Source organism: Lacerta agilis, chromosome 2, assembly GCF_009819535.1.
Source record: "Lacerta agilis isolate rLacAgi1 chromosome 2, rLacAgi1.pri, whole genome shotgun sequence".
Taxonomy (NCBI): domain Eukaryota; kingdom Metazoa; phylum Chordata; class Lepidosauria; order Squamata; family Lacertidae; genus Lacerta; species Lacerta agilis.
The window spans coordinates 114,630,559-114,655,071 of record NC_046313.1 but is presented as its reverse complement, the minus strand read 5'-3'; the positions used below and the strand labels follow the sequence as shown (position 1 = coordinate 114,655,071).

At 46.8% G+C, this 24,513-nt stretch overlaps 2 protein-coding genes and 1 long non-coding RNA gene across 3 annotated transcripts; all 3 read left to right on the top strand.

The window, feature by feature from the left end:
• Positions 1 to 158: 158 nt before the first annotated feature.
• LOC117042863 lies at positions 159 to 3,002 on the top strand. The gene is made up of 3 exons (XR_004426092.1): positions 159 to 198; positions 2,465 to 2,669; positions 2,791 to 3,002. It is a non-coding gene; the product is annotated as an uncharacterized LOC117042863 (long non-coding RNA).
• A 6,280-nt stretch (positions 3,003 to 9,282) lies between these two features.
• On the top strand, positions 9,283 to 12,149 carry LOC117042712 (zinc finger protein OZF-like). The gene is made up of 2 exons (XM_033142326.1): positions 9,283 to 9,485; positions 9,876 to 12,149. The coding sequence occupies exons 1-2, from the start codon at positions 9,452 to 9,454 to the stop codon at positions 11,480 to 11,482; spliced, it is 1,641 nt and encodes a 546-aa protein (XP_032998217.1). The 5' UTR covers positions 9,283 to 9,451; the 3' UTR covers positions 11,483 to 12,149.
• Positions 12,150 to 19,793: 7,644 nt separating this feature from the next.
• Positions 19,794 to 23,318, top strand: LOC117042795 (zinc finger protein 202-like). Its single transcript, XM_033142447.1, has 4 exons — positions 19,794 to 20,225; positions 20,387 to 20,495; positions 22,767 to 22,849; positions 23,140 to 23,318. Exons 1-4 carry the CDS (start codon positions 19,809 to 19,811, stop codon positions 23,302 to 23,304), a joined length of 774 nt encoding a protein of 257 aa, XP_032998338.1. The 5' UTR covers positions 19,794 to 19,808; the 3' UTR covers positions 23,305 to 23,318.
• Positions 23,319 to 24,513: the final 1,195 nt, after the last annotated feature.

Genomic DNA, 24,513 nt, shown 5'->3' with positions numbered 1-24,513 from the left:
TTTCTTCTTCTCCTCGATTTTCCAAGGGTTAAGATGAACGGAGCTTCCGTTGCTAGAGAGGAAAGCCATGGGGGGGGGGAGGAGTTTGCCTCCGTCTCCCAGTCCTTTTCCTGCCCGGCTCCTCACGTGGAGGGAAGAGGCTGCTCTGCACCCCCCCCCCCGTGCCCCCTCCTAGGGCTGCATCCGAGGCCGGATCCGGTGAGACGCCCACCCCCCATGACCCCTTTGTGCGTTGATCGCAGGGAGGAGAGCTACTAGGAGACCCACCCCCCCTCCCTGGTATGGGGTTTCAATTTGGGGTTGGGGGGGTATCAGCCGATTGCTAGGGTGCAACTGGAAGGAAGAGAGAGACCCTCGCCCCCTTTCGCCCCGTGATTAGGGTTGCCAGGTGTCCACTATTTGGGTGGACAGTCCACTTTTTTCACATTATGTTCACTATTTTTTTCCACATTTTTTTAATTCAAAAGCTTTATGATGAAATGGTATTTTAATACGTGTTAAAATGTTTGTAAGAAACTATATAATTTAAACAAAATCGAAAATATGGCAGACTATGGCAGACCAACACGGCTACCCACCTGTAACTGTATATAATTTAATTTAACCCCCACCCCCACCCTTGTCCGCTATTTTTTTGGAAGCAGACCTGGCAATCCTACCCATGATCTGCTGGGCAGATCCGTTTCTCCGCTTGAGATTCCAGGGACCGACTCTGGCTTTCCTTTCCTTTCCTTTCTCCTCTCTGCAAAGCCAGGAGAAGAGAGGCCTTTGCTTTTGTTTCCTGCGAGGTGGGGGGGGGGCACTTGCAAACTTTGCAAGACGCACGGAGTGGAGGGGGGACATGCGGCCATAGAAATGTAGAGATGGGAGGGACCCCGTGGTTCATCTAGCCCGACCCCCTACAATGCAGGAATCTCAACTCGCTCACGCAGGACAGATGACCTGGTCCAACCTCTGCTTAAACCCTCCACAAATCTGGAGGGGGAGTCCATAAGGCAGTTGGATGGCGTCCCTTCTAACCAGTGCCATTCGATGAACTCCTGCAGCCAAGCTGGTGCCAAACGACTTGCTCTGCTTTCCAGGACCTCCAGAAACAAGCCTGCAACCCCCCCCCGGGAGGTCACCTCAGTGCTGTGATTTGACTTCACCCCCCAGATGCGCACTCCATTGCTTCTTGAGGCAAACAGATGCCAACACACACACACACACACACACACACAAGAAGATGCTGACAGGAGAAGAAAAGTACCGTATATTCCGGCGTATAAGACGACTGGGCGTATAAGACGACCCCACTCTTTCCCAGTTAAAATATAGAGTTTGAGATATACTCGACCACAGTTTTTTCACCCGGCGTATAAGACGACCCCCGACTTTTGAGAAGATTTTCCTGGGTTAAAAAGTAGTCTTATACGCCAGAATATACTGTATTTCTCTCCAGCTGACACACACATACACTCCCAAGAAAGAGGCTGGAGGTTTGGGGTTTTGCAAGTGGGGTTATGGTGCCAGCAGCTGGAAACTGGGACCTTTTTAATAGAATAATAATAATAATAATAATAATAATAATTTATTTATAACCTGCTGGGACACCCAGGGTCATCTAGTCCAACCCCCTGCAATGCAGGAATCCTGACCCGGCTTTCCCTGGGTGGGGCCAAACCACCAACATACCTAGTTAACGTTTTGTGGACTGCAACCTGGAAGCAGATGTGGAGAGTTTCTCCCTTTGCAATTAGATATGGTCAAAGGAAGGGGGGGGGAATCTAGAGATGGTCCCGATCCAGACTTTGCATGAGGGATTTGGCACCTGACTTTGTCGTGATGAAGATTTATGTATTTGTTAATATAAAAAGGACAGTGCAGGATCAGGTCAGTGGTGTCATCTGGTCCAGAATCCTGTTCTCACAGTGGCCAACCAGTTGTTGGTGTTTTATGATTTGATGTCTTTTTTTTTTGAAAAAATCTGATTTTTAAAACAAGTTTTTAAATGAAATTGAATAGCTTGTGTTGTGCCTGAATATAATACAGAACAGGCACCCCCAATCTGCGGCCCTCCAGATGTTTTGGCATACAACTCCCATGATCCCTAGCTAACAGGACCCGTGGTCAGGGACGATGGAAATTGTAGTCCAAAACATCTGGAGGGCCGAAGGTTGGGGATGCCTGATACAGAAGCACAAGTGGATGGAGGCGTGTTGTGTTTTCCTCTATACATTGTGTATGTATAACAATAGGATAGGATATGGACAAGGGGACAAAGGGGCCCCGTTAGTGAGATGCAAGGATGTAGCGAGTGGGCAATGGGATCAGTTGTGTGGGGGAATGGAGCCTCCATATACAGAAGCAGCCTACCTGAACTCGGACGCAGCAAAGAGGTGTTACTTTGATCTGCGTGAAACCATTAAAAATGTTCCCAACGAGGGCGAAAACACACCTTCATTAGTAATGTTGGTTTCAACAGCTTAATGCACTGTCTGCAAGTCGGGGCAACACATGAAAAATCGGATCCTGCACCTGGTGATTTTCGAGCAGTTCCTGGCTGTCCTTCAGCGGAGATGGAGAGCTGGGTCAGAGAATGTGGAGCAGAGACCAGTTCCCAGATGGTGGCCTTGACTAAAAGTTTCCTCCTGAGTCAAGAAGAGGATGTGAGGCAGGCAGAGCAGCGGGTGAGCGCAAAATTGCTGAACTCTTCCCGAAAGTCCCGCAAGGAGGAATGTGCCAAACCACAGAGGCCTTTGCCTCTGTCCTTACTTTCCTAATAATCCTCGCCATTCATTGCTGTTTCAGCTCCAGGATCTGTTTGCAGAAGTGGCCACAGATTTCCACGGGGTAGAGAAGCTTCCCTCAGACGCCAGAGAGAGTCCCCTACCTAGGCAGTCTGTGCCACAGAGTGACTTAGGTGATACCTCACTGGGTAAGTTTTAAGTTGATCATTTTTTATTGATCATGCAAGAAATCAGGGTGGGTCTGGCCCGGGAGGCCTCTTTTGGCAGGGCCTCATCAACGTTCATGAAAAAAACATCTCAAAGCCTTTAAATTTCATTTTTTTGTGTCACGGGCTGCTAACGAAAGCCCATAATTTATTTGTGTATTAAACTTTTTAAATTATTAAATCTATTAACTGTGTGTTAAATATTATATATATAACTAGCTGGCCCGGCCACGCATTGCTGTGGGTTGTTTTTTGTTTGCTTTTTAAAATTCTCCTGACCCCAAGAGTATTCTGGAAGCTCCTGTTTCCATTCTTCCCTGTCCCTTTAGAGCAGGGGTCAGCAACCTTTTCCAGCCTTGGGCCGGTCCACTGTCCCTCAGACCATGTGGTGGGCCAGACTATATTTTTGGGGGGGAGTCCCAAAATTACCCAGTCCCAAAATCATGCACCCCAGCGAAACAATCCCCTCAGAGCTGGTCTTACTCAGTGCAACCTCTCAGGCATGCCTCCCGCTCCGTGTTTTTTTTTTTTTTTTCTCGGAGCATGCAAAGCTGCGGCGGCCATTTTAGGTGAGGGCACAGGCATTGTTGCTCTGGCCAGGTCTGATGATGTCAACGGGCCACCTGCCTTTCTATTGGATGCTGTTGGAGTCTTCATTCCTTTTGCTGGTGAGGTATAATAGGCGCACCTTTTTTTTTTGCATTTATTCTATATTTTAGGCATGACAGGTGTGTTTTTTTTTAATTTTTATTATGCCAGATCCTTCCTCGATGGTCATGTTACGCTTTGTATTAATTTGATGCGCTTTGGTCCAGCAGTTACGGAGAACATCGGTGTCCGCCGCGCACACAATGCGAATATGTATATATATATATAGATATTAAATCTATTGTGAATGCTTTGATCTTCAATATGGAAATTTAATTAAGTGTGTGGCCCCCTTGTTCTACGTCAGAGGTCTCTTGCGGCCCACTTGGCATGAGAAGTTGGACCGCCCCGCAGTAAATCTGTGAGGTGCATTTTATGTTTTCCCGAAACAGGGCATGAAAGGATGTTGGTTTTCAGACTTTTCCCCAGTTCAAAAAGGTGTTCCTTGGCGAAACTTGAAGACTTGGTTTTGTGATGTCGACCCGCACGTAGAAATTTCATAAGAGATTAGCTTCTGCTCTGACGGCCTCATGTCACCTTTCTCTCTCACAGGTGGTGGGTTAATGCCGGCAACAACTCCTTGGGCTTTTTTTCTTCATGGGGGAGTGGAAGCACCTGTACAAGCTACATTTCAGGTAGGTGGAAGCACCACAGGGAAGGCTGCCAAGAGGAAGCCAAGTGCCTCTGCTCACCTCCCTGCATCTGAATGATTCTCTCCTTCTTATAGAATCATAGCATCTTAGAGTTGGAAGGGACCCAAGGGTCATCTAGTCCAACCCCCTGCAATGCAGGAATCTCGTCGCTTTCTTTCTAGGCTGCCCACCTAAAGGTAAAGGGACCCCTGACCATCAGGTCCAGTCGTGTCCGACTCTGGGGTTGCGGCGCTCATCTTGCGTTACTGGCCGAGGGAGCCGGCGTACAGCTTCCGGGTCATGTGGCCAGCATGACAAAGCCGCTTCTGGCGAACCAGAGCAGCGCACGGAAGCGCCGTTTACCTTCCCGCTGGAGCGGTCCCTATTTATCTACTTGCACTTTGATGTGCTTTCGAACTGCTAGGTGGGCAGGAGCTGGGACCGAGCAACGGGAGCTCACCCCGTGGCAGGGATTCGAACCGCCGACCTTCTGATCAGCAAGCCCTAGATTCTGTGGTTTAACCCACAGCGCCACCTGGGTCCCTACAGGCTGCCCACCTAGGAGGCTTCAAATGCCACTCGAGAAGTCCTGCAGGATAATACCCAGCCACTGTTGGCAAACCTTCCTGGGGGATGGCGAACCCCCAGTGCCTCGTGAGCATCTCCCAGTAGGCACGTCTCTGGAATGGCATGTCCCTTCACTCCAGAGTGCCTCTCTGTGACACTTCTCTTATGAAAAGTGCACACAGGTCTTCTGGCATCACACAGCAAGAAGAAGGAAACATACGTAGATCTAAACTACGTTTTATTTACATTCTATACAGAGAATCCATAACCATGTCTGTGTTATCCAAGCTCTGGCAGAACAAGCAGTTGCATACTGCAAAAATGAAAGTACAGTACAATAACACGCTCAGACGGAAGAGATAAGACAGTCTTCCATTCCCACACTCTTCTCAGACATCTCATGTGATTTATACTAATCAGACTAGCCAGCATTGGCTACGTAAAATCCCAACAGCTACGTAAAATCCCAATCTCTCTCTCTCTCAGTCTCTCTCTTTCTCTCCCTCTCTCGTTTTTATTAAATTTTCTGCTTTGCAATCTATAATATTAATTTAAAAAGCTTGAAATATCAATGACTTCTCTTTCCATGGTTCATTTTGCATAGCATAAATCCATGCATATTTTATATAAACTAAAGCATTCAGTATTCCATTATTACTTCCATCAAAACTTATTTGCACTGCTGAATTTATCTTAATGCTGCCAACGTTTTCAAATGTGAACAATTTTCACCCATATATTCAATAAACATTTCCCAATCTTCTCTAAACATATGTTCTTCTTGTTCTCTTATTCTATAAGTTAAGTCTGCCAAGTGTGCGTATTCTATCAGCTTAAGTTGCCATTCTTCTTTGGTTGGGACCTCGCTCATTTTCCATTTTAGGGCTAACAAAACACAGGCCGCAGTAGTGGCATACATAAATAAACTTTTTTGACACCTGGGAATTTCCATCTGAATTATCCCCAACGAAAAAGACTGGGTTTTTTGGGGGGGGAAGTGCTTTTAAACATTTTTTCAATTCATTAAAAATTATTTTCCAAAACTCTTTTACCCTTTTACAAGTCCACTACATATGAAAGAAAGATCCCTCTACCTCTTTGCATCTCCAGCACTTTTCTGATTCAATCTTATACATTTTAGCATGCCTAAAGGTAAAGGTAAAGGTATCCCGACCTTTAGGTCCAGTTGCGGATGACTCTGGGGTTGTGCGCTCATCTTGCTCTATAGGCCGAGGGAGCCGGCGTTTGTCCTCAGACAGCTTCCGGGTCATGTGGCCAGCATGACTAAGCCGCTTCTGGCGAACCAGAGCAGCGCACGGAAACGCCGTTTACCTTCCCGCCGGAGTGGTACCTATTTATCTACTTGCACTTGATGTGCTTTCGAACTCCTAGGTTGGCAGGAGCAGGGACCGAGCAACGGGAGCTCACCCTGTCGCGGGGATTCGAACCGCCGACCTTCTGATCAGCAAGCCCTAGGCTTTGTGGTTTAGACCACAGCGCCACCCGCATCCCACCCACCACCCGCGCATGCCTACTCGCGAGTTAAATACCACCTGTAAATCATTTTCAAGTAGTTCTCCTGCAAGGAATAACATGCCACTTTTCCTTGTTGAGTATTCCGGATTTTGCAGGTAGATAATTGTTACATCGTCTGCGAAAGGGCCGACGTTTTCCCTTTTCTTTTCAGGCTCGGATTTATTTTGAGGACGTGGCAGTGTATTTCACGCCAGAGGAGTGGGCTCTGCTGGATTCTGACCAGAGAGCTCTGCATAAAGAAGTCATGGAGGAGAATTATCTTCTTGTCGCCTGTCTCGGTAAGACGTTGTGCTTTCAGCTGTTTTACTGGCTGTGCTTGTGCAAATTGGTTTTAGGGCTTATATTGCATTTGGACCTCGTTTTGGATCCTTTCCTTAGTGCAGTCTTCTTCAACCTTGGGTCCCCAAATGTTGGACTACAATAAGGTTACCAGATTTTTTTCAATGAATCCAGGGACACTTAAATAAATAAATAAATACTGTATTTTTCGCTCCATAGGGCGCACCTATTTTTCTGGTTTTCCTCGTCTAAAAGCCCTGTTTTTTTGAGGATCAGCTAAAAAGTTTTGCAGCTTTTTTGCACAGGGAAAAGCCCTGTTTTTTTGAGGATCAGCTAAAAGTTTTGCAGCTTTTTTTGCAAAGGGAAAATCCCTGTTTTTTTTAGGATCAGCTAAAAGTTTTGCAGCTTTTTTGCAAAGGGAAAAGCCCTGTGTTTTTGAGGATCAGCTAAAAGTTTTACAGCTTTATTTGCAAAGAGGGAAAGCAAAGCTCCTTTTGCAAATGGGGAAAAGCAAAGAGGAAAAGCCCCGTTTTTATGGGGTTCAACTCACATTTCTGCAGCTTCTAAAGGAAAGGGAGCCTTTTCTACAGTTTCCAGACAGATAATCTAATCAGCCAGTCACATGTTGCTGGGGAAACAACCTCCCTCTGCAGCACATTCAACAATGGAGGGCGGGGCTGAAAGGGAGCCGGGACTCTTATCTCTCTCCTGATCTCTTGCTGATCAGCTGCTGAGCGGGTGTCCTTTCAACACCCCCTTTTCTCTTTGCAAAATAAAAAGCATGATCCTCTTTTGGCCCCTGGGCAATTCAGCTCCAGGGACCACCATTCGCTCCATAAGACGCACAGATATTCCCCCTTACTTTTTAGGAGGAAAAAAAGGTGCGTCTTATGGAGCGAAAAATACAGTAAATTACTACACGTTTGGGACATTGATGCTGCAGCGGTGGCGGTGGCAGAGGGGCGGCCGCTGCCTTGACCTCATCCGCCACGTTTCCCCTTCCTCCGAGGTTTTTATCTCCTTCCTCCATGAGCCTGGGCAGCCCCTGAGTTGTTGGTTTTTCGGTGGTGGTGGTGGGGAAGCGGTGAGCGGTGGGTCAGTCATGGAAGCCGGAGAAGGAGGGCCGAGGGCGGCAGCGAGGCTCGGGCAGCGCGATGCCTCCCTTTGTGGCGGTGGATTATGATAAGGAATTATGTCATATGAATCATATCATTACTGGGCTTGATTCGCAAGCCTAAGTTTCTGAGAAAAGCCCACAAGGCTTTGTGTTTTCCCATAAGGCCATGCACTCTTTGCCAGTCTTTGAGCAGGCAGAGCAAGCTCTCACTAAAGCTGGTGTCTGCTGAGACCAGATGCTGCATTTCCATTGGTCAGGCATTCCTGTGATAAACTTAGTTCTTTGATCCCCAAGCCTCAGAAGGGAAATTGCTTGATCAATCTCAGGAGTTGGTAAACAACTTGGTTTTAGGGTTAGGGTGTTAGATCTTACCTTTCTTGCTATCTCCTGTTTGTTAGTTCCTGTATCTATACATTTCTTACATGCTTTGATGCCCTTTGATGTGTGGGAATGTGTTGGGATGTTCAAGGAAATCTTTGTTACCTGATTCCAACCGCGTGGAGACTGATTTGAGGTGTGTTGTCTGAATCTGATTGGCTGGTTTGAATTCTGTAATGTGGTCTTTTGTGTTATTAAAAAGTGCCTGAGCTGGGGGAGAGCGAGCTTTTTCTCCTCTTTTCTCGCCCAGTCAGAGCTTGCAGGTCAAGTCTTTGTTCTGGCTTTCTTGAGCTCACGCAACGTGGCGTAACTGAAACGCTACATCCCTTCCCATCGGAGCAACCCCAATCCCATTCTTACTTGCGGCTTGAAACCTTGGAGAGATTATGTCTTCCCTACCATCTTTGTCTCTCACAGGTGACAGGATGATGCTGGCGAGATCCCCTCAGCCGTCCCTTCCTTGGGTTGGAGGCGAAGCAGTTGCTGTGGCAAACGATCAGGTATGGATCAGGGAAGGATTGTTGTCCCGGGAGATAGTCAAGGAGGAGCCTTCTCCTCTCCCTGGTCCTGATGGAAATTCTCTCCTCGTCTTTGCTTCTGTCAAAGCTGCCTTAGAGAAAAGCTATAATGAACTGAAAAGGATGTTTAAAATAACATTTGTAAAAAACAAAAAACCACCCAGAAGCTTTTCTCTTGGGAATTATAGGGACAGAACTACCTAAACTGTATAGAAATATATTTATGTGTGCTGCTACAGCGGCAAGACTGTTACTTGCCCAAAAATGGAAAGAAGTCCCAGCAAAAGAAGAATGGATACAAAAACTTACGGAATATGAGGAAATGGCGAAACTCACCGGAAGAATAAGAAATCAAGATAACAAACTTTTAAATAAAAGAATGGAAATGGTTTATTGAACGTTTACAGATAAATTGCAAACAGATAAGAACACTGGCAAGATTATTTTAATGACCTGCAGTTTCATAAGAGTATATATTTAAAGTAGATTAATAAATGAGCAAATTAAGTTATGCAGAAGATGTTAAAAATAAATTTAAGGAACCACAGAAAGAGGGGGAAGGAAGTCAAGCTTTGAAATGTGGAAATGATTGTAAAATTAGTTAAATGTATAAACCTGAAAAGTATAAATTAAGAGAGAGACTTTTGTGGGGATAATACACAGCTGTTCTCCCCTGATGAGACTTCTGGGTTTTGGTAGCAGGCGCTCTTAATTTCTATCAAGACACAAATGTTTCCTTCTCTTTCAGGGTCCGTGGTCCTTTGAGGCTGTGTCTGTGCATTTCACAGAAGAGGAGTGGGCCCTCCTGGATCTTGACCAGAGAGCTCTTCATAGGGATGTCATGGAAGAGAATTATCGCCTTGTCACCTATCTCAGTAAGACTTTCTTAAGGTCATTCAAGAGAGATGGTAAAATGTGTTAATTGACGGGCAGCCCATCTAAATTAGAATCTTTTGGAAAATATGAAGTGGTTTATACAGTGGTACCTCTGGTTACGTACTTAATTTGTTCCGGAGGTCCGTTCTTAACCTGAAACTGTTCTTAACCTGAAGCGCCACTTTAGCTAATGGGGCCTCCCACTGCCGCTGCGCCACCAGAGCACGATTTCTGTTCTCATCCTGAGGTAAAGTTCTTAACCTGAGGTACTATTTCTGGGTTAGCGGAGTCTGTAACCTGAAGCGTATGTAACCCGAGGTACCACTGTAAATGCTTTTAATACTTCATGTCTTACTCGGGTACTAATCGGTGTTCTTTCTCAACTGCAGGCCACAAGTGGGAAGCCAGGAATAAGGGAGACATATGCTGGATGTCGGCAGGAAGAGACACACACAGAAATGAGGAGCGGCTGAGAAAGAAGACTGAAGCAGATCAGAACAGGTGGAATATATCCTCTGCTACTCAGGGTAGTAGCTACCCTGAAATTGTGATCATAGAAGAAGAAGAAGAAGAAGAAGAAGAAGAGGGAAAGGATGAATACTGTGTGTATCAGAAATTGGAATGTGAAGCTCATTGGCAAATCCACACTGGGGAGAAACCATATCAGTGCAGAGAATGCGGAAAGACATTCAGTCAGAAGATGTATCTTACGACTCATAAAAGAATTCATACAGGGGAGAAGCCATATAAGTGCTTGGAATGTGGAAAGGGCTTCAGCCAGAAGATACACCTAACTTTCCACCAAAGAATTCATACAGGGGAAAAACCATACCAGTGCTTGGAATGTGGGAAGAGCTTCATCAGAAGTTCAAACCTCACTTTGCATCAAAGAATCCACACAGGGGAGAAGCCATATCAGTGCTTGGAATGTGGGAAAAGTTTCATTCGAAGCACAAACCTTACTTTGCACCAGAGAATCCACACAGGCGAGAAGCCGTATCAGTGTGTGGAATGTGGAAAGAGCTTCAGCCAGCGTTGTAGCCTTACTTCTCATCAGAGAATCCACACAGGGGAGAAACCTTTTGAGTGTCTGGAATGTGGAAAGAGTTTCACGCATAAGATAAGTTTCACTTATCATCAAACAACTCACACAGGCGAGAAGCCGTATCAGTGCGTGGAGTGCGGGAAGAGCTTCAGTCAACGTTGCACCCTGACTTCTCATCAGAGAATCCACAGGGTGGAGAAACCGTATAAATGCCTGGAATGTGGAAAGGGCTTTACGTGGAAGATAGGTCTCGCTGCTCATCAAACAACTCATACAGGGGAGAAACCGTATCGGTGCTTAGAGTGTGGAAAGAGCTTCAGCCATAAGGGGAGCCTCACCTATCATCAGAGAATCCACACAGGGGAGAAGCCATATCAGTGCATGGAATGCGGAAAGAGCTTCAGTCACCGTTGCACCCTCACTTCTCATCAGAGAATCCACACAGGAGAGAAACCATATCAGTGCCTCGAATGCGGAAAGAGCTTTAAAGAGAAGAGCAGGCTCACTTTTCACCGAAGGACCCACACAGGGGAGAAGCCATACAAATGCTTGGAATGCGGAAAGGGCTTCACGCAGAAGATAGGCCTCTCTGCTCACCAAACGGCTCATACAGGGCAGAAACCGTATACCTGCTTGCAATGCGGAAACGGCTTCACTAGAAGATCAAGCCTTAACTTGCATCAGAGAAGCCACAGCGGCGAGAAGCCATATCAATGCCCGGAGTGCGGAAAGAGCTTCACTCGAAGGTCCGGCCTGAACTTGCATCAAAGAACTCACACAGCGGTGAAATCATATAAGTGCTTGGAGTGTGGAAACAACTACAACAATAAGATAAACCTCACGTATCATCAAAGAACTCACAGGAGCGATTTGAATATGCAACAAAATATTGTCTCCCATGTGAAACAGGAGTTCGATTGTGAGGACCCACATCGGACTTGCACTGTATAAATGAATGCTAAGCAGGGAGCAATAAACTGTACCTACCCTGAGCAACGATAGCAAAGGAACTGAAGTATTTTCTTTTAGCTTTGCTCCTTTTCTAAAACAAAATGTGAAATCACCGCTGCTCCCCTCTGCCCTCCCCATCCATCCTTCCTCTCCTGAGCACGTAGTGATGCTTCCGTATGGGAGCATTCAGCTCCTATGCATGGTCAAGGATCTGCCCAAGGGCATTTCCAAAATGCATTGCCTCTTGGTAATGGATTTTGGGACATGTTTGGGGGCCTTGCTATCTGGAGGATAATATAATCAAGGCTCCCATACCTGCTCAGGTCCCTATGTATTGGGAGGAGGGGAAAGTGGAAAGACCAAAAGGGAGAGAGAGCATAGACATCAATCAACACAGTCTCTAATTTGATGTCAGTTTTGAAGGGAAGCGGCATAAAAACCCGTAAGGAGGATGGGTTTTAATTCTACTGGATCAGATCTTTACCCCACAGAAATGCACAGAGTCTAAATGTGGGTGGTGGTCTCTCTTGCTGTGTGTGTTTTCTATGTATCTGCAGCTGGGTGCTTTCTTCCTCTCCGCCCATGTTCGCCACACACAAAAGCCACAGATCCGGCGCTTGCCGGCACTGCCATAGCACAACAATGGGGATCTGAGACATGGATCAGTATGGAACCAGATTATTATTATAGGGGGGTTCCCTCCCGGAACAACCACTGAATTATAAGCAATGTCTCTGGTGGTGCTGATCAGCGCTGGGTGTGATTTTAATGGATGGTTTGCAGCTAAGGGACCTGTAACTTAATGGCTGTCTGTTAAAAGGAACAGGTAGGTAGCCGTGTTGGTCTGCCATAGTCAAAACAAAATAAAATAAAAAAATCCTTCCAGTAGCACCTTAGAGACCAACTAAGAGAGCCAGTGTGGTGTAGTGGTTAAGAGCGGTAGACTCGTAATCTGGGGAACCGGGTTCGCGTCTCCACTCCTCCACCTGCAGCTGCTGGGTGACCTTGGGCTAGTCACACTTCTCTGAAGTCTCAGCTCCACTCACCTCACAGAGTGTTTGTTGTGGGGGAGGAAGGGAAAGGAGAATGTTAGCCGCTTTGAGACTCCTTCGGGTAGTGAAAAGCGGGATATCAAATCCAAACTCTTCTTCTTCTTCTACTACTAAGTTTGTTCTTGGTATGAGCTTTCGTGTGCATGCATGCCGGTATCTGAAGAAGTGTGCGTGCACACGAAAGCTCATACCAAGAACAAACTTAGTTGGTCTCTAAGGTGCTACTGGAAGGAATTTTTTATTTTATTTTGTGTTAAAAGGAAGTGTGTCTCATTCACTAATCATGCACGTTGGAGATGGTCCATTTCTGGCTTAGAGATTTTCATTTTGAGCAAGGAAGCCTTCTGTTGAATGACGACATGCCCCAGAGCCGCTATTATATGATAACACTGATGCCCCTATCTCTAAATCCCAGAGGTGCCTAAAGGCATAAAACAAAAATGGAGACCCCTGCCAGAGTTACTTCCAGGCTGCAAATGGAATAAGACACAGCCCCTCCATCTGTTTGGCTGAATATTTTTGTATGCACACGGGTGCATGCCTCAGTGTAAATATTGGGCTTGGTGGTGGATTTTCTCCGTTAAGTGCTTCTGCCTTGCAAAACTCTGTGATTAACATCCCATTTGTTTTTGTAAATTTGTTAGGAATAGCAAAAAACCAAGGCCACGCAAACACAGATTTGCGTGCGCAGCCCGAATATCAAAAAACATAGCGAGAGTTGAAACATCTCATGTTGTGGTTGGGAGCTTTTTCCCTTTGTCTTCTGTTGGTGTGTTTTTTTTTACTACAATTTAGGTGTTTTGTAGATTATAAAAACAACTCCTCACAACTCAGTGTTTGTTCTCTTTCCCTGAGTTTCACTCGATAGCATCACAAGAGAGAAGATGTGCCCTGAGAACTGGTGTTGATAATTTTGTAAGTTAACAGCCAGGTCTCTGTGTTCTCTGCTTAACAAAGAAAAGAAAATCAGCGTACACAAGCTGTATTTCTCTAAAAAGAGCACCGTTTCACAGAATCTGTTCATGTTTCCCAGTTCCCCAAGCGCCTGAGCTCTCCTCAGTGCATCTTCTGCTCTCATTTCACAGCCACTCTCCACCCGCTTCCAAGTGTTTGCTCCTCCTTAAAGGTAAAGGTACCCCTGACCATTAGGTCCAGTTTCAGATGACTCTGGGGTTGTGGTGCTCATCTCGCTTTATTGGCCGAGGGAGCTGGTGTTTGACTGCAGACAGCTTCCGGGTCATGTGGCCAGCATGACTAAGCTGCTTGTGGCGAACCAGAGCAGCGCATGGAAATGCCGTTTGCCTTCCCGCTGGAGCGGTACCTACTTATCTACTTGCACTTGATGTGCTTTTGAACTGCTAGGTGGGCAGGAGCTGGGACCAAACAACGGGAGCTCACCCCGTTGCAGGGATTCGAACTGCCGACCTTCTGATCGGCAAGCCCTAGGCTCCGTGGTTTAGACCACAGCACCACCCGCATCCCTTGCTCCTCCTTAGGGGCTGGTAACTTGTTGCTTTTTAAAAAAGGGGAAAGCTTAGTCTCAGGAAGTTCTGTTCCCCTCCTGGTCAAAACCAGACCCTTTCCATTTTGCCAAGAGGTAGCTGAGTGTGCTCTTGTTGGAGCTAAAGTGTCCTCTGGGGCTGGTTCATTTGGTATGGACCAAAGTATCCCTTTGACCCCAGGGCTCAGAGAGGAGACGGATGGGTGCAAAAGTGCTGCACAGCCCAATACCTTCAGGGTTTGTGTTTCACGCGTGTTGCCACAGGAAAACAGTAGGGATTCCTCACCAGTCAAGTTTGCACCCTTTATAATACAGTGTTTGGCTCATTTTCTCCCTTCTCTTCCTCGCACTTTGTTGCTCTGGACGCCTGGGGAAAAACTGGTTTCGCTCCCCAATTCTGGATCTTTCACCCAGTTCTCCCTCTGTCTTACCCAGTACGTTTCCAAGCACAATTCAAAGTGTTGGTGCTCACCTATAAAAGCCCTAAACAGCCTCGGCCCAGAATACCCGAAGGAGCGTCTCCACCCCCATCGTTCAGCTAAGCTCCAGCTCCGAGGGCCTTCTGGCGGTTCCCTCACTGCGAGAAGTGAGATTATAGGGAACCAGGCAGAGGGGCTTCTCGGTGGTGGCGCCCTCCCTCCCTGTGGAACGCCCTCCCATCAGATGTCAAGGAAATAAACAACTATCTGGTTTTTATAGGACATCTGGTCAGCCCTGTTTAGGGAAGTTTTTAATGTTTGATGTTTTTAATATTCTTTTGGGAGCCGCCCAGAGTGGCTGGGGAAACCTAGCCAGATGCGTGGGCTATAAATTTATTTTTATTATTATTATTATTATTATTATTATTGGGTCGCCAAGCTGTTGGTTCCATAAACTCATCCCCAGGACGCCCCTCCCATCCCACACCATATAAAAGACCCACTGAAGAAGAGAAGAACACAAGAAGAAGAAGAAGAAGAAGAAGAAGAAGAAGAAGAAGAAGAAGAAGAAGAGTTTGGATTTGATATCCCGCTTTTCACTACCCGAAGGAGTCTCAAAGCGGCTGACATTCTCCTTTCCCTTCCTCCCCCACAACAAACACTCTGTGAGCTGAGTGGGGCTGAGAGACTTCAGAGAAGTGTGACTAGCCCAAGGTCACCCAGCAGCTGCATGTGGAGGAGCGGAGACGCGAACCCGGTTCCCCAGATTACGAGTCTATCTACTGCTCTTAACCACTACACCACACTAAAATCCCAAAGAGTAACAATGGGTTGCACATTGAGTCAAAATCCAATTAAAACCATTTAGTTTAATTCCTTCTCCAACACTGATGCATTGGCTCCTGAGACTGGCTTTTCAAAGTTGGAAAGTCCTTTAAACTTCCTGCCGCCCCCCTGCCTCTTAGTGCCCCTTGGAGTGGGGAAGTAGAATCACGGATTGCAGAGTTTGAAGGTACCCCAAGGATCATCTAGTCCAACCCTCTGCAAGGCAGGAAATCCAGATCAATAACAACACCCTTTGCTGCTGCCAACACCATGCAATTTTCATCCCGGGAGGGAGGGGGAAATGTCAGAGCCCTTCAGGAGAGGCCAAAACACCCTCTGGGTGCAAAGGCTGCAGAGGGAATCCCAGAAGAGGGCAGGGGTCTTCTAGAGCAGTGTTTTTCAACCTTTTTTGGGCAAAGGCACACTTGTTTCATGAAAAAAATCACGAGGCACACCACCATTAGAAAATGTTAAAAAATTTAACTCTGTGCCTACATTGACTATATATAAAGTAATTTTTCAATTTTTCCCACGGCACACCAGGCAACATCTCACGGCACACTAGTGTGCCGCGGAACAGTGGTTGAAAAACACTGTTCTAGAGGGACTCCTCTTCCTTATTCCTGCCTGGCTCCTCATGGAGAGAAGGGTCTTCTGTCTCTGCAAAATGCTGTGTTGCCACCCCTTTCTGGGATGTGCTTAGCTCCCCTTCCATTCTTGGCATCTGCATTTGGATGGAGGGGAGTCCCAGGACTGCCAAAAGGAGGGTGCATTGGGCAGACCCTCCGAGTGCCCCTATTTTCCAGGGACATCCCTGATTTAGAGAAGCCATCCCAGTTTCTGATTTGATCCCATAATGTCCATCTTTTCCTTAGGATGCCCCTGTCATTTTTTCCATTGGAGAAATGTTGGGGGGTATGGAGTTTGGCCAAACTGCGGGAGGCAGTGGAGGATAGGGGTGCCTGGCGTGCTCTGGTCCACGGGGTCACGAAGAGTCGGACACGACTGAACGACTGAACAACAACAACAATGGAGTTATCTGATCCCCGAGCCATCTGAAGGCAATCCTGTATAGGGAAGTTTTTTTTTTAATGTGTAATGTTTTATGTTTTTATATATGTTGGAAGTTGCCCAGAGTGGCTGGGGGAACCCAATAAGATGTGTGGGGGTATAAATAGTAAAATTATCATTATGGAATGGGACGTCCCTATTTTCACCGGAGAAATGTTGGAGGGTACAATAGGGCAATTGGCTAAGCAGGAAAGTGAGGAAGGGGCTAGGAGACGCCTGGGATGGGGGGGGGGAGACTTAGATTCCATCTGCAGGGAGTGCAAAGAAATGAAAGTCAGTGGATTAAGAAGAGCAAGTGTTAAGAGTGTCGCTTTAGGACCTGCGAGAGCAGGGTTCAAATCTTCCCTCAGCCATGCAGCTCACTGCGTGACCTTGGGCCAGTCACCGTCTCTTAGCCTAACCTACCTCGCAGGATTGACGTGAGGATGCAGTGGGGAGGGAGGGAACCATGCACAGCATCTTGAGATTCTTGGAAGATAAAGGTGGAATATAAATGCAGAATGAGATTCCGTCATAGTATAACTCTGGCTTCAGATTGGCGAACCCCCTTAAGAGATTTGATGCGGCAATCACCCTTCTCCAACCTGGTGCCCTGCAGACTACAGCCCTGCCGGGCTGGTGGAAATTGTAGTCCCAAACATATGCAGGGCACCCAGGCACAGGAGACAAACATCAAGGAATAAAAGGTAAAGGACCCCTGGACGGTTAAGTCCAGTCAAAGGCGACTGGGGTTGTGGCGCTCATCTCGGTTTCAGGTTGAGGCAGCTGGCATTTGTCCACATACAGCTTTCTGGGTCATGTGGCCAGCAGGACTAAACCGCTTCTGGTGCAACTGAACACCATGACAGAAGCCAGAGCGCATGGAAACCCCGTTTACCTTCCCGCCGCAGTGGTACCTATTTATCTACTTGCACTGGTGTGCTTTCGAGCTGCTAGGTTGGCAGGAGCTGGGACAGAGCAACGGGAGCTCACTCCATCACAGGGATTCAAACTGCCCACCTTCCAATTGGCAAGTCCAAGAGGCTCAGCGGTTTAGACCACAGCGCCACTCGCGTCCCTTGCTAATGCGGGGCTTCCCTTACACTTGGTCTCGAAGCTGTAGCTAGCCCCAAATGCTGCAGCATGATTGCTGACAGGCCTTGTTGGCATGTAGCACCTGTGCTTAGATCTGCAGCGGTTGTCAGTTTGCTGACAGGCCAGGTTCGGGGTGTTACTATTAGTGCATGAAGCACTTGAAAATCTGGGAACAGTTTATCTGCGAGATTGCCTTAGCTCATATTGCATTGCAGGGGGTTGGACTAGATGAGCTTTGAGGTCCCTTCCAACTCTATGATACTATGATTATATATATGCACACTCAAGGAGGAGGAGGAGAGAGAAAGTGAGAGAATGGGGGCAATTGATAATATCTGTATACACTGCTGAAAATAGGATGCTTTGTGACGTGTTTGCGTGTGTAAAATATTTATTTGATTTTAAAAAGTATAAACATACAGCAAAAAAATAATTCCGAATCCAAATATCGAGATTACTCTGAATCTCCTGACTTCTCCCTATCCCTTCCATGGGACCTGATGGTATTATTTACAACTGCATATCAATACTTATCCAGTTTTTTAAAATCCTTGTAAGCTATCCATACTTTCCATTACTTTACAAGAGTGGTTAAAATCCTGCTAACGTTTTAACCTGCTCTCGTAAATAAGTTCTAAACTTTTCCCATTCCTTATTAAAGTTCTTGTCTTCTTGGTTTCTGAGCTTCCCATTTAATTTTGCCATTTGGGCATAGTCCATCAACTTGGTTTGCCATTCTTCTCTGGTTTCCTCCTTCCATCTCTGGGCTAGTAGCATCCGACTTGAACCTTGGGTCTTGACCCAGCAAAGCTTTTGGAGAAGTGGAACCTCCATGTCACTGCTCTTGACGCTAGTTACGGTCAAGTGATTTTAAACTCAAGAGCTTCGTAGAATCATAAGAATTAGAAGGGGACCCTGCAGAGAAGGCCTCGTTCTTGCGTTGCCACCCTCCGGACCTCTCTCGAGGAGGCACAGGAAGGAGGGCCTCAGAAGATGATCTCAGAGTCCGGGTAGGTTTATATGGAAAGAGGCCGTCCTCTTTATGATTCTATTATTCCTTCTTCCCCAAACTGGTTTCACTCCTTCCACCCACCATCAGGAAAGAAAAGGGGTGTGTGGGATCTGCATTCACAGTGCTGGTTTCTTCCTTGGCTCCTGTTTTACGAAAGAGAGAGAGAAATCATCCTGCAGCTTGAGCTGCCAAGGGTTAAAATTATCTGAGCTGGATTCCTAGAGTGGATGGGGATTTGGGGAGGGGGAGGGAGTCCTACAAAGCAAATGGGTATTTTTGCCAAAAGCCGCTCCTGCCTGGTTCTTGCCTTGGAGGAATGCAGCCTCGGGGTCTCCCTAGTTCGGCATCGGGGACCCTTCTATGATCTGGTGAGCCCCCCTACCTATTAATTTGACTTAAGGTGGAAAGGGGGGTGGACGGAGTCGGGAAGATGCAACTGCAATGCAGGAAAAAGAGGAGGGGGCTAGGATTCCCCTGCGAGGGGGGGGAGAGACCCAGATTTGTGGCTGAATAGAAAAGAAGAGGGTCCGAGAAGAGCAAGCAAGATCCTCCTCTCCCAATTTTCAACCCCGCTTCTGGGAAGCCGCTTCTGCACCTGGTCATCCTTTCACACGAACAGAACACCCGCATCATGATGCGGGGGAGCGCAGGGCGTGTCGGTCTGCAGCGCTGCGTTGATTGGCGGAAGCGCGGCGTAATTTGTGCCAAGATTCGAATGTGTGCTCCGCACCCCGCGCTCCCTCTTAATCGCGCATCCGCTGGAGAACCGCGCGCGCGCCGTTTCAGACGTGCAAGCCCCGACACGCGGTGGGGAGGCTCTTTCGTCGCCCGAATGCAAAACGGGGGAAGCTGTCGATCGAAGGCGGGAGACGCTGATGGGAAGCAAAAGTGCCTGTGCGAATCTGGGCTTTAAAGGACACGGGTTAGGAGAGAGGAAGTCTAATGGCTGGGGGTTTTGGGGTGAAGGGAGGGTGGAAGCTGGAAAAGAGGAGGGTGCCTAAAGGGGGAAGAGTTGTAAGGGGGACTGAGATCCAGAGGGGTGGGATCCCTCATCTTCTGACTCCCAGCCAGACTGAAGGCTTTCACCCACTAGTCCTCAAGGAAAGAAACTCCACCCACAAATCTCTAGTTTCTATATAGTTTCAAACTTGTCATTCCCCTGCCATTTCTTAAGGGTGCAAGGGAACTAGTTGCTACCCAGATTTATCCAGATTTGTTCCAGGAAAATCTTCCAGCCCTGACAACTTCATAATTTTCTAACAAGACAATGTCTTGGCTTTGCAGGACTTGGTAGCGGTGCCTTCATCCAGATTTGCCTTGAGAAACTGGCAGGAGAGAATAGAGAGTGGTTTTCCTGGAAAACAGACTGAAGATGGAGAATCTAGAAATAGCTGGCCGTGAAGCAGGAAGAGGCCCTGGTGCCATCCAGACTGGGACCAGCGAGGGATTCTGGGAAAGAACCGTGCGGGAGATCCCGGGCGAGGAGGTCGTCCTCAGCTCAGACGCTCAGCGCCAGTGTTTCAGGCATTTCCGCTACCAGGAGGCCGAGGGACCCAGAGAGGTTTGCAGCCGACTCCACCATCTTTGCCGCGAGTGGCTGAAGCCGGAGAGACACACCAAGGCTCAGATCCTGGATTTAGTGATCCTGGAGCAGTTCCTGGCTGTCCTCCCCCCGGAGATGGAGAACTGGGTCAGGGAATGCGGAGCGGAGACCAGCTCCCAGGCGGTGGCCCTGGCAGAAGGTTTCCTCCTGAGTCAGGCAGAGGACCAGAAGCAGGGAGAGCAGCAGGTGAGAGAGGGTTTTCATCCTGGTTCTTCCAAGGGGCTCGGAACGTGCAGGAGGCTATCCTGGCACTCTCTGCAATTGTCAAATCCATACTGAAAATGTCCCAAAGCCTCTTGACTCTCCCTTTTTGTCTCCTTTCCCCACATTCCTTGTTTCTGGTGAAGGGTCTGTTTTCAGAAGTGGCTCCTGGTTTCCCTGACGCAGCGAAGCCTCCGGTGGATCCCCGAGAAAGAGAGACTGTCCAGGAGGGTCTTGGAGGTGCCACCTCACTGGGTAAGGCTGAATGGGCCTCATCCTCTGCTCCCTGTTGTTGTTGTTCAGTCGTTCAGTCGTGTCCGACTCTTCGTGACCCCATGGACCAGAGCACGCCAGGCACGCCTATCCTTCACTGCCTCTCGTAGTTTGGCCAAACTCATGTTAGTAGCTTCGAGGACACTGTCCAACCATCTCATCCTCTGTTGTCCCCTTCTCCTTGTGCCCTCCATCTTTCCCAGCATCAGGGTCTTTTCTAGGGAGTCTTCTCTTCTCATGAGGTGGCCAAAGTACTGGAGCCTCAACTTCAGGATCTGTCCTTCTAGTGAGCACTCAGGGCCGATTTCTTGGAGAATGGATAGGTTTGATCTTCTTACAGTCCATGGGACTCTCAAGAGTCTCCTCCAGCATTCAAAAGCATCAATTCTTCGGCGATCAGCCTTCTTTATGGTCCAGCTCTCACTTCCGTACATCACTACTGGGAAAACCATAGCTTTAACTATACGGACCTTTGTCGGCAAGGTGATGTCTTTGCTTTTTAAGATGCTGTCTAGGTTTGTCATTGCTTTTCTCCCAAGAAGCAGGCGTCTTCTAATTTCATGACTGCTGTCACCATCTGCAGTGATCATGGAACCCAAGAAAGTGAAATCTCTCACTGCCTCCATTTCTTCCCCTTCTATTTGCCAGGAGGTGATGGGAGCAGTGGCCATGATCTTAGTTTTTTTGATGTTGAGCTTCAGACCATATTTTGCGCTCTCCTCTTTCACCCTCATTAAAAGGTTCTTTAATTCCTCCTCACTTTCTGCCATCAAGGTAGTATCATCAGCATATCTGAGGTTGTTGATATTTTTTCCGGCAATCTTAATTCCGGTTTGGGATTCATCCAGTCCAGCCTTTCGCATGACTGCTCCCTGCACTTACCGGTATTTAAGGAATCCAGGGGGTGCTATTTATCATTTATTTTGTTGTTATGATTTATATTTGTGTTCTTCTTTGGTGATCCCTTGTAGCCAAGTAAGTTTGTCTTCCATGAACACGGTTTTAACAGTGAGTCCGTAAGTGACTCTGGAGGCCAATTCTGGATCCACACGTCCTTCCACAGTGGGGACATTGGTTTCCGGGCAGGAGTTGATCACAGTGTGGATTTGCCAAGCGTGCCTTCCTCTTAGCACGTTTCTCCCTTGCGTCCTGAGTTCGAGTGTCTTCAAAGCCCATGACACCTTTGGTAAAGGCTCTTCTCCAACTGGAGCGCTCGCAGGCCAGTGTTTCCCAGTTGTTGGTGTTTATACTACATTTTGTAAGATTTGCCTTGAGTGAGTCCTTAAATCTCTTTTGTTGACCACCAGCATTACGCTTTCCATTTTTAAGTTTGGAATAGAGTAGTTGCTTTGGAAGACGGTCATCAGGCATCTGCAAAACATGACCTGTCCAACAAAGTTGATGTTGAAGAATAATTGCTTTGACACTGTCAAAACAAAATAAAAAATAAAAAAATTCCTTCCAGTAGCACCTTAGAGACCAACTAAGTTTGTTCTTGGTGTGAGCTTTCGTGTGCACGCACACTTCTTCAGATACACTGAAACAGAAGTCACCAGGCTGAAACTCGAAAAATTAGAATATCGTGGAAAGGTTCGTTTCTTTCAGTAATTCAACTTAAAAGGTGAAACTAATATATGAGATAGACTCATGACATGCAAAGCAAGATATGTCAAGCTTTTATTTGTTATAATTGTGATGATTATGACGTACAGCTGATGAGAACCCCAAATTAACAATTTCAACTTTGCGAGGCAGGCTAGGCTGAGAGGCAGTGACTGGCCCAAGGCTACCCCGGTGAACTTCGCGGCTAAGCGAGGACACGAACCCAGATCTGACACTCCAATCGCTGCACTGCACTGGCTCTTCCTTGTTGCCAACATCCCAGAAAAAGAAAAGGGGGTCTGACCATTTTAGGAAGCTAAAAAACTGGTGAGACGTTTCATAATCCCAGGGCCAGATTCGACTAAATAGTTGCGTTGGCAGGAGCCATCGCAATGCGCCCCGCCAGCGCAACGGGGTTTCTTCTCCCCTTCCCCACATGCCTGCCCCAGATTAGCTTCGAGTGTGGGGTTCAGGAGAACCCCCAGCACAGGATTAGGGGGAGAGAGGAGGTTGTTCCGTCTGGCAAGCAGAAATGCTTCTGTTGGTGGAACAATTCTAAATGCGCAACCTTGATCTCCACCCTCGGCGACCACATAGAGATGTGTCACATAAACTCTGGGACGAGCGAGATTGCTTTTTTTCCTCTCACAGGTGAAGGAATGATCCTGACAAGGCCTGCTCAGCCATCTCTCCTTTATTCCAGAGGGGAAGCAGTTGCTGCGACACCAAATCAGGTAGGGGGACAGGTCATTTCATTCATTCATTCATTCATTTGTTTGTTTGTGAAATTCATCAGGGCGGTTCACAACGTAAAATTACAGTATGAAAACACACACAAACGCACAATAAAAATAAGAACAAAACCAAACCAATCATCTCCTCCTTTTAAATGGCATTGGATAGATGTCAATCAGTCAAAGGCCTGGTTGAAGAGGAACATTTTTGCCCGGTGGAACATTTTTGCTACCTACAAAGAGGCAAATGTTTCATTTTCTCCTGCTTTTTTCCCATCCTACAACTACAGATGCCTCTCGTTGTCTCCCAGGGTTCAGGATCCTCCTTTGAGGAGGTTGCTGTGTACTTCACGGGGGAGGAATGGTCTGGGCTGGATCCTCACCAGAAAGCGCTGCATACAGAAGTCATGCAGGAGAACGGCCATCTTGTCACCTCTCTCGGTAAGACCCTCTAGCAGACAATCGCATTTATTTAGAAATCGTAGGCACATTTTAGAATTATTATTTTTGCAGAATCCCAATATTTTGGTACCTCAAACCCTCCTTTCCCCCTTTTCTAGCAGGGTTGATCTATAGTTACCAATTTAAAGCAATTTTAAAGCAATTAACATCATTAGCAGGGTTGTTTGAAGATTTGTAAGCTGAAACTGCTACCTATTCAGGTTGAATAATACAGTATTTTAGATAATGATATACCGGTAACAAGGATAGGAAATGAAGTGAAATGTAAGGATGTAAAGTTTAAATTTGTAAACCATCAGGGAGGGAAGTTGTTAGGCTCAGTTAAGCAAAAGAGATAAAATAAGATAAGATTTAAAAAATCTTTTTTAAAATAATAATGCATTTCTATCCCGGCATTCCAATTTAACTGAAAGCCGCAAGTTGGTGAACAACGCTTAGACCTCCACACAAAACATGAAAACAATCACATAGTAAGTGAATCAGCAATTTAAAAACCAGCAGCAGGAAACATCAAGGACCTTAATTATTTTAATTTTTTAAACATCTTCATTGAAAGTTCAAAAAGTACATAATTATATGTGCACTGAGCATTGTGAGACATAAATAAAAGAGAGAGAAAAAAAAGAGAAACAGAACCCGTCAAGAAGGGAAAGTAAAGGGGGGAGGGGGGAACCAAAACTGTATACCTTGGAAGTTGAACACCTTGTGACTCGAACATTTTGGCACCCAAACGCTGCAAACCCAGAAGTGAGTGTTCCAGTTTGCGAACGTTCTTTGGAACCCGAACGTCCGACACAGGTTCCGCGGCATCCAATTGGCTGCAGGAACTTCCTGCAGCCAATCAGAAGCCGCCCCTTGGTTTCTGAACGTTTTGGAAGTCGAACGGACAAACTTCCGGAACGGATTCCGTTCGACTTCCGAGGTACGACTGTACTTTGCAAGGTTGTTACTGTGCTTCACCAGATCTTAACCTATTTGTAAGAATGGATCCCAAATATCATTGAATTTGTCCATGGCAAGTCTGCCTTTATATGCAAATTGTTCGTGCCTTAATAAGCACAAATACAAAAATAGATTGGAGTTACTGGAGAAAATAAGAAGTTATTGGGTGAAACCACTGGTCCATCTAGTTCAGGATTGTCTACACTGGACTGACAGCAGCTCTCCAGAGTTTCAGGCAGGGGTGCTTTCCCAGCCATACC